The sequence below is a fragment of the Melampsora larici-populina genome (genome assembly GCF_000204055.1).
Source record: "Melampsora larici-populina 98AG31 unplaced genomic scaffold MELLAscaffold_159, whole genome shotgun sequence".
NCBI lineage: Eukaryota > Fungi > Basidiomycota > Pucciniomycetes > Pucciniales > Melampsoraceae > Melampsora > Melampsora laricis-populina.
In genome coordinates, this window is record NW_006768922.1 from 1 (window position 1) to 9,639 (window position 9,639).

General features: G+C 39.1%; 4 protein-coding genes across 4 annotated transcripts; all 4 read left to right on the forward strand.

Annotated features, from left to right (window-relative positions):
* Positions 1 to 118: 118 nt before the first annotated feature.
* MELLADRAFT_41277 (uncharacterized protein) lies at positions 119 to 1,133 on the forward strand (the record flags this gene model as incomplete). The annotated part of the gene is made up of 5 exons (XM_007419314.1): positions 119 to 164; positions 243 to 455; positions 717 to 823; positions 924 to 978; positions 1,093 to 1,133. Coding segments are annotated over 5 exons (462 nt in total), but the record flags the coding sequence as incomplete, so codon positions are not given.
* Positions 1,134 to 2,111: 978 nt separating this feature from the next.
* Positions 2,112 to 3,674, forward strand: MELLADRAFT_76185 (uncharacterized protein; the record flags this gene model as incomplete). Its single annotated transcript, XM_007419315.1, has 3 exons — positions 2,112 to 2,337; positions 2,454 to 2,598; positions 2,675 to 3,674. One exon carries the CDS (start codon positions 2,728 to 2,730, stop codon positions 3,361 to 3,363), a length of 636 nt encoding a protein of 211 aa, XP_007419377.1.
* Positions 3,675 to 4,642: 968 nt separating this feature from the next.
* On the forward strand, positions 4,643 to 5,125 carry MELLADRAFT_70050 (uncharacterized protein; the record flags this gene model as incomplete). Its single annotated transcript, XM_007419316.1, has 1 exon — positions 4,643 to 5,125. One exon carries the CDS (start codon positions 4,643 to 4,645, stop codon positions 5,123 to 5,125), a length of 483 nt encoding a protein of 160 aa, XP_007419378.1.
* A 1,570-nt stretch (positions 5,126 to 6,695) lies between these two features.
* On the forward strand, positions 6,696 to 7,325 carry MELLADRAFT_70051 (uncharacterized protein; the record flags this gene model as incomplete). The annotated part of the gene is made up of 1 exon (XM_007419317.1): positions 6,696 to 7,325. One exon carries the CDS (start codon positions 6,696 to 6,698, stop codon positions 7,323 to 7,325), a length of 630 nt encoding a protein of 209 aa, XP_007419379.1.
* Between the last annotated feature and the right edge of the window lie 2,314 nt (positions 7,326 to 9,639).

The window sequence follows — 9,639 nt, forward strand, 5'->3', positions numbered from 1 at the left end:
GCAGATGTATTGAATGTGGTCTTTGAGACTCTAAGTAAATCATCTTGACTTGAACTTATCTCTCGTCTTACAAGTTTGATTGACCCATCTTTGTTTTTGGTCCTTTCTGATAGATACCGATCGAGTGGCAGAATATGATATGAAGATGATGGATATCGATATAGGTGATTATCATTATATTCAACTAGTCTAAGACTTTCAAGACATTACACTGACTTTCTTCCTCAACTTCTCCACCCTAGAACATCTTTCTATTCCTGATACTGCATACGATGCAGAGATCACAATGCCAGCATCCGAATTCAGTCGAATTGTACGAGATTTAAAAGAATTAGGAGAATCGGTTCGAATTGAAGCAACAAAAGAAGGAGTCAAGTTTTCAGCAGAAGGAGATATTGGTAAAGCAAGTGTGACACTTAAACATACAGATCCTAAACAGAAAAAAGGAAGCAAAAGTAAAGATCCAATGGTTATTGACGATGATGATGATGAGGAAGGTGAAGAGGAAGACGTTGTTAAAAAAGATGATGACGAAGAGGAAGAAGAAGACGTGAAAGTTAAACAAGAAGATGAAGAAGAGGATGAAGAGGAAAAAGAAGATGATGATGAAGATGAAGATGGACCGAAACCTAAGAAACGTAAGGTCGTTAAGAAGAAGAAACCGGCCAATGGAAAAGCGAATGCTAAGAAAGGGAAGAAAGAAGAGGTTGAGGAAGCTGATATGAGTGTTTCGATTAGTTTGAGACAGAGTGTTTCTTTAACTTTTAGTATCAAGTATCTTAGTAACTTTACCAAAGCTTCACCTTTGGCTAATAGAGTGGTGGTCAGTTTGTTTTCCATGTATCATTTGCAAGCTTTTCCTTGTATGAAGTTATTAGAGATTAACGCGTTTTTCTTTTTCTTTTTTGCGGACTTTTTGATAGCTTCATATGTCGAACGAAGTACCTCTGTTGGTAGAGTACGATTTCCAGAGTGGATGTAAGTTTTGAACCATTATATTTGAGAGAGAATGAGCCTTCTCTTGCTTGAATTTGATTATGACTGAAACTGATTTTGATTTGAAAAATGTGATGTGATTGTTCTTTTCTATAGATGTTAGATATTATCTTGCACCTAAGATTGAAGATGATTGATGAAATGTATAAAATTGTTTCTTTTTTGTTTGATGTTACAAATATATACTCTTGAACAAACAAATCAAACACACAAACAAAACTGTCCCCACTTGAACAAAATCAACAAATGAGGTTTATTATTTACTCTCTCTCTCTCTACTGTTTTTGGGTTACATTTTGAAGAAGAAAAAAAACCTTTGCGATATCTGATTTCCTTCTCCTATAGCTCATTGGATCTTTTTATCTCATCTTAATCTATCCTGTTTTCTTTGACACTTGGTAGTATCATTTTATTTAGAATGTATCACATTCGCAAGGGATTCTTTTCATTCTAGGTTTTTTTATATATATGATTCAATGTGGTTTAGGAAAGGTTTTTTTGAAAGTATGAAAAGTGAGATTTGAAGGAAAGAAGAGTATTTGCAATTTAGAACGTTGATCAAGGTTTGATTATAAGGAAAGGGCGTTTTTAGCAGTCAATAAAAGGTTTGAAGGTTTATCTACCAGTCAATAAGCTTTCAACTTCAAGGTTCACAAAAAGACCTGAAATCAACTCAAGTGAATTGATAAAGTTGATATTATATACAACACGGTTTTAAAGAGTCATTGGCTCTTGACTCAGCGTTTTCTTGAAGCTCATTCAATTTCAAGTAGTGAAACAATGCCGTGACATCAGTTAATAAAACTTTCTGTTTGCTTTTTGCAGCTATTTACAACTTGAATATCTCATACTTCCATCAATCTTCATCAACATTTGTTTTGGGTCATCCTGTTGATATTGGCTTGATTCCTTGAAAGGCCGCGGCTGTAGAAAGCCTAAACGTGACTGTTGACGTCACATGAATTAGATTCTTTCCTTGATCTTCACTTTTACGAACGGAGTGAGAAAAACATTGTGCATCGGTCAGATTTCCTCAAAACTGCAGCATGACTTGATAGATTATCCCTTGGCACTTGATGATGGCCCTTACCAACGATTCTTGACCGATGTTGATGATTTCTATCAGAGTAACCTATGCGCCTCATGACACATCAAGACACGTCATTTCTGCACTCCAGTTCGTGTCTTACCCTTGAGGATGCTCGTATAAGAATGACATCTTCACGGCTCTTTTCTTTCGTCATTCATCCATTCTTCCTCAATTACTTTTACCTTTATACTCTTTGAACATATTTATCGCATACCAAACTTTAAACTACTCTTGATTATTAATTACCCAACGTTAGTCCCAATAGATTTTGATTCGTTCAACTGATGATACACTATATTTTCTATTCTTTTTTGAAATGAGTACTAACGAATTATTGGTCTTTATTTTCGATTTTCTTTGGTATCAGACGATTCACTAATAGGCCGACATTGATTTTGAGGATACTCCATCACAGCTTTCCACTGAACTTCGTCTTATTTATTCTACTGTCACAACACTACTTTTCTTTACACGTTCACTTCTTCGTTCAGAACGGTGGCATTGTTTTTTTGGTATGTTTGCCTTTTGTTGAACTTTACAATGTTTGAAATCATAGATGTTGACAAGATCGATAATACCTGCATTTAGGCCGGTCCACCTGATAGCCCTTCTTATACTTCAATACTTATTTAATTCACATCATGTTATCAACCGGAAGATTAATTCCAATGCCTGTTGGTCATATCTCCCAAACCGCTACATGGTCGCATTCTTTAGCGCGCTGCCATCTTGAAAGGGAAATCATCGATTTTACACCAAGTCAATTAAGAGCTCTCGGTGTGCATTATCAACTTGAACAACAAATAAGAGTACAGAAGCAAAAAATAGAACATCATCTCAAAGGAATCGATCTTTGTGAAGTGTATGGAGCTAAACCCCAACAATTTATTTATCCTGGGTATTTTACCAAACAACGTGTAGATCAATATCTTCAAAGAAGAAACTCAAAAAAGATGTATCGAAGGCAGAGAAAACAAGAGAACTACAGAATCCAATTTGAGAATGCTAAAAAGAGTGTGTTTGAAGTTCATTGTGCCTTACAACGTGTACAAATACAACGACGGAAAGAAGTTACAGAACGACAAGCAGCTTATGTATCACAGGTCCTTCAAGATGATGAAGGAATGAAAGTCGAAATCGAAATTATAGTCCAATCTTCCTGGGATTCAGAAGGCATGCAGTACTGGGGACCTCAAGAGCGTAAGGGTTTTGTACCATTTTTGATGATAGTCTATTGGATGAGTTATAGGCTACTTCGAGCACTTCTTTCTGGATAAAGTTCAATAAGTTCTTCGTGGCATTAATATGATCTAGCAGATTGTTTCTTTTAATTTTCCTGTGAAGTTTTCTCTTGTCTTCTCTTGATGTTTTATTCTTTTTTTTCGGGTTTCACTTGTTTCTAACTTGCATATCTTGATTATGTTTTCTTCATATTTTTCTCATCATCTCGCTACTTTCTTGAAATTGTTTAGTTGGTTACCTTTGATTAATAGTTGTAAGCATTGAAGATGAGTTTAATCCTCTGGATATGATGATGTGATTACCGTTAAATTGGTTTGCGATTATAAGCTTACCAGACTCCCTCGCTGCTCGTCTGACGCTCCGATGCACAGTTGTCTCATGACATGAAGGCTCGCTATCTATCTACTTCGCTTGAGCCTTCCTCTTGAGGATCACCATATGAGAGACTCAGGGAGTGGTATCTTCACTGCTTCCTGGTTCTGAAGTCCTTCATCCCTTGCCTTTTAAATAGCTTTACTTGACAAATTTCCAAATATTATCATATCATGGCCAAGCTTATCACCGATTTTCAATTACCTCGTAAGTCCCATTGTTTGTTCGTCGCCCAGGTACACTGCAATATCTCTCCTTTTTTTAGGATGAGCACTCGCAATTTGTTTGTTCTTTGTTTTGCTCATTCCTTTGATATCTTTTTCTAGACCAATAAGCGATTGGAAACCGACGAATGGTTTCTTCGAAGTTTTCCATTACGATCTTTCTTACATTATTCCCATGTCCTCTGGGCAGTTCAACCTTGCGTCTATGTCCAGCTCGTCAAACTGAGATTCCCCGAACGCTACCTGGTCACACTGTTCAACAAGATGCAATCTTGAGAGGGAACGTCTTGATTTTGCCCGTAGTCAATCAAAAGCAATCGAGGTTTACTACAATCATGAACCAAACGTAAAACCGATGCAAAAGATAGAGCCTTTCAGTTTAAAAGCAACGCGCGCTTGTAAAGTTTTTAGTTTGACACTTAACAACTCATTTATCCGAGTCATTTCCCTCAGCATCTTCATCAAGAATAACGTCAAAGAAGAAAGTCAAAGAATAGTTATACGGAAAAGCAACTGAAAGCAAAACATGAAAAAGCTTTTGAAAAGGGCTTCCAAGAGTGCATTTGAAGTTCTTTCTGGCTTACGAACTTCGCAGATAAATAGACGTTAGGAAGTCGAAGAAAGAGTTTCAAACCCTTCATCAGATTCATCAGAAGTTTTCCCAGAGGAAGACCAAACGACATCAATTCACGCTCAACCACTTTTTGAAGTTTTACCAATGCAGCAACAGGAATGCCAATTAAAGCTAGCACAAGAACGATACATATTAGCAGAGCAACAGAGACGTTATCAAGCGCAACAACAACCGCATCAAGAGCATCAAAAACACCTTAATCTTCCACAACTACCACTACAATTCCAACAACCCCAACAAGCTCAGCCATCACTATTCTGCTCTGGAACAGGATCTCGATTTGATGCTCGGTCTATCGGGTCTACTTACTCTACCACTCCTTCAACACCTTGCCCCTGGGTCGTTGCCGCATCAGCTCAGATCTCTCCACTTCAACCAAAAGAGACGGCTTGTCCAGATGTCGGAATGGTAGATGTTTGTTCAATGGTTGTCGAAGACGATCGAATGGATTTGGAGCACCAAGATGTTGTTGATGAGAATAAGATGATCATTGATGGGTTCGAGATGGATTGTGTGATGATGGAAGTTGACCTTTTATCTGATGATGTAGATTGTTTCATGCAATAAGCTTTTTGTCTTTTGATGTTTTTTATAATTTTCTTTTTGCTTGATCATGATGTCTGTTTGCTTGATTTTTACTTCTATTTGACATAAGAAATATAGTCAATGCTTTCACGGATCCACTGACCTCATGTTGAACTCTTGACTTGCTTTATGCCCATAACTTGGCTGTTATATTGGTTTCATTGATTATGAAGGACTGACGTATTCTTCAATGCTCATGCCACCCTATAAAGCTTGTTGACGCCAATCAGAATTCCCACTCAAGTACTAACTTGTAGTAAAAGGTGCAATGAACCCACATTTGCCTGCTTATACTTGCATACCCCCTTCATCAGGTAGCTATTTGTGCCCTTCATCAGAATTTCACAAGCTTTTGGTTCAGTTATGCTTGTAGGAATATGACTAAACAACGGGAAGATTTTCGAAGGCTTAAGAAGCAAGTTAAAATCAACACAAACTCCGCGACCACACTCTTGGATGCTCCCAAAGTGTTTCGATTTTCTGCAAAATTTATTGGAGGCAAGATTTGCGGACCTGAAGGCCTATCTAGACACTCAAATTCGAAACCATCAAATTTCCATGCTATTTTTGATATTTTGTTTATCTCTATTTTCATTTCGCCTGTACATATCTTGGGCGCCTTGTTTCGCGCATCGAACTTTTTGTCAGGACATAGTAGACCACTATAAGAGAAAAAAAGACAGTCGTAAGGTATATTACAGTAGATCTACGTAGCAGCTAGTCAGTGCGATATACGAAAGCAAAGAAATTGATATCCATCCAAATGACTTTCTGACGCTTCTGCTGAAGTTGGACTGATTTGACGTGTCTGATAGAAAGCTTGCAAACGCATACCCGGATAGTCGCGACCGTTAACGCGGCATGAATAGCTTTATTCCCTTGATCTCAACTTTTACAACCACGGTGATGAAACTTTTTGCATACCGGTTAGATTTCTTGACTGCATGATTTGTAAGATCGTTCCTTGGCCCTTGATAATGGCCCTTACCAGCGACTCTTGACCGATTTTGATGGTTCCGATCAGAGTAACTTAGGCGCCTCATGAGACATCAAGACGCGCTATCCATCCACTTCACTTTGTGCCTTACTCTTGAGGATGATCGGATAAAAGGACATCGTCACTTCTCATTTCTTTCGAGATCATTCATCCATTCTTCCTCAATTATCTTTACCCTCACACATTTCAAGCCTTCTCTCATACCAAACTTCAACTACTCTTGATTATCAATTACCCTTAGTGAGTCCCAGTAGTTTTTTTTCCTCTTCCTTTGATATCTTGGTCTAGACAATTTACCAATAGGCAGTCATTTCTTTTGAAGATATTCATCACAGCTTTCCACTCCTGTTGAATTCGTCTATCGATTCTACTTTCGATTCATCACTTTTCTTCACACGTCCACTTCTTCGTTAGGTCAGTGGATCTTATTTTGTTCGGTGAGATTTTGTTCTGATGTTATGCGGTTCGGGATCATAAGGTATTGACAAAGCTATTTATGTTCATTTCATTCTCCGCAGATCACCCTTTTACTTCGACATCTCTCAAGTTCACATCATGTTATCTACCGGACGATTACTTCCAATGGGTGTTGATGAGATCTCCCAAACCGCCACATGGACACATTGTTTAGCTCACTGCCATCTTCGAAGGGAAACCATTGACTTTGCTCGCAGTCAATTGAAAGGTCTCGAAGCTCATTATCAACGTGAACAGCAAAGCGCACACATTCAAAACGTGCAACCCCATCTCAAAGGAACAAAGTCATGTGAAGTGTATGGCGCAAGACCTCAACAATTCATCTATCCTGGTTATTTTACTAAACGACGACATGATGAATTTCGACAACGACGGAACTCCAAAAGGATGCATCGAATGAGAAAACAACGAGAGAAACGCGAATCAATATGCGAGAACGCCAAAAAGACGGAGTTTGAAGTTCTTTCGGCCTTAAAAGTTTCACAATTAAAGCGACAAAAGGAAGTAACGGAACGACAGGCAGCATATGTATCGCAGGTCGTTCAAAAAGACGATGAAGGGATGAAAGCCGAATTTGAAATTGAAATTCGATCGTCTCAGGATTCGGAAGAGATGCGGTACTGGGCTCAAGAGCGTAAGGGTATTGCACCTTTTTTGATGGTAGTCTATTTGATGAGTTGTAGGCTACTCCGAGCACTTTTACCTTGATCAAGTTGAACCAGTTCCTTGTGGCTTTGATATGATTTGACAGATTCTTCCTTGTTTCCTAATTTCCTTGTGGAGTTGTATCTTGTTTTTTCTTGAAGTTTTTTTGTATCTCTCGAGTTTCACTTGTTTTCAGCTTGCATATTTGGATTTTTTTCGTCATGTTTTTCTCATCATCTCATTTATTTCTCAAATTCTACTTGGTTACCTTTTATCAGTTCTTGAAAGCAGTGAAGATTAGTTTAATCTTCTGGATAGAAGAATTTAATTGCCGTTGAATTGGTTTGTGATTCATGCATTTACAAAACTCCAACTCAAACGAGTCATGGGCACGTTCAGACCAACCAAATGATTCTTATGAATCATGATTGGACAGAAAAAGACAGAAACAACATGCCTGCAACAAATTCATAAGAGAATCATTTATGTACATCATTGACTCGTGCACTTCCACTACAAGCAGTGCCCTCCTTTGAAAAATTGCTTTCTTACCATCACCACCATGACGGGAGCATCGGGGTTCTGGATAATGCACCGACCCGGTCCCGACCCGACAAATCTGGCCTGGACCGGGGCCGACCCCCCCTTCAGGCCGGGCCGACCCGGTCCGGAAGCCCTAAATTGGTGACAATCACTTGAAAAACCAAAAAAAGCCCTCTGGCTTCTTTTGATATCAAGATTTACCTCAAAATATATTGAACTTAGTCAATCATTTATCCCCAAAGTTCAAACACGGCCACGATGCCGCCCAAACGCCCTCGCCCTTCTTCCATGATCGTCCTGTCAGACTCCGAAGAGCAAATTCATTCGACAACTTCAAGCTCAAGCACATCAAACGCCGTCAAACTCACCCAAAACCAGAAATCTTGGGTTTGGAAATTCTTCAAGACCGAAATTCGTGAAGGTGTTGCTAGATACGTCTGCCAGGCTGCAAAACCTGCCGGTAGTAATCACATTTGTGGAGCCGTGATGACCCCTGATCGAACTCAGAGCACGAAGTCCTTATCTCGACATCTTGACCGTTTTCACAATATCACTGACAAGACCGAACCCCAACAAGGAGCAATCAAATCTTTTCTTCAAAGTGGGACAATACAAAAGGTGAGTTTGTTTCGAGATGAACATTTACTCAAGTTTCTTTCATTTTTCTTTTTGTTCTTTTTTTTTGGTTTTCTTATCTCTTATATTTTTTTTCGATTCTTTCAATATTCCATCTTTTCATCTGTTAGCTTCCCAAGCTGTCTCGCGAGTCTCTCAAGTATCAACTGGTCAAACTGATCACCAACGGTGAAATGCCGGCGGCCGTTGTCGATCGCGAAGAGTTCAAAGATCTTCTCCGTATCTGTAATCCGGACATTGGGCCTCTTCTTGTTGGCTCCGATTGTGTATTGGAAACAGTTAAAACTCAGTTTCGAGTCTGTCGAGTTCTTCTCAAGGAAGTCTTGGCCGACGCTCTTGCTATCAACATTACCTGTGACAAGTGGTCTTCCTCAAACAACGTTCCAATTCTCGGGATTACTGCTCACTGGATCGATGATAAATTCAAATTACAAGAAGTTATTTTAGCAATGCAAGAAATTGAAGGTCCAAAGACCGGTATCAACCTTGCAAAATACTTTATCGAATGTCTTCAAAAGTTTAATATTGAATCTAAAGTTTATTGTGTTACTGCCGACAATGCATCAACTAACGGAGCAATGGCACGAGAGATTGCTAACGAACTTGACCAATTTCAACGAGAAACTAATTTACTTGGATGCGTAGCTCACGTTATAAATCTAGTTGCTCGAGCTGGTATATCTGTATTCTCAAAAAACTTGGGCGAAACAACTTTGGTCAACATAGCCGATATACTTGAAGATGATTCTTTCGATCAAATCAATGCTCCTGGAGCCATCAGTCGTCTCATGGGATTCATTACTGCCACCATGAAGACCCCAAAGCGCAAGAGAGCCTTTGAAAAGCTTGTTGAAGCCGAACTAAGTCGCTCTCTTGGCCTGATCCGAAATGTAGAAACTCGATGGAACTCTGACCTTAACGCCCTGAAGCGAGCTCTGGAACTCAAGGATGTCATCGACTTGAAATGTTCACGAGACCCCGATATGAGCAAGTTTAAACTCACTCAGACCGAATGGGAATTGATTTCCCACCTTGTTCGATTCCTTGAACCTTTTGAAAAAGCAACAAACATGCTTTCTCAGTCATCTTACACGAGTCTCAATGCCGTCTTACCTGTCTATGAGTGGCTTGAAACTCAACTTGACAAGGTAAGACTTTTTTTCACTTTTGCAATCTTCTGTTGAATGTTCTGTGCTGA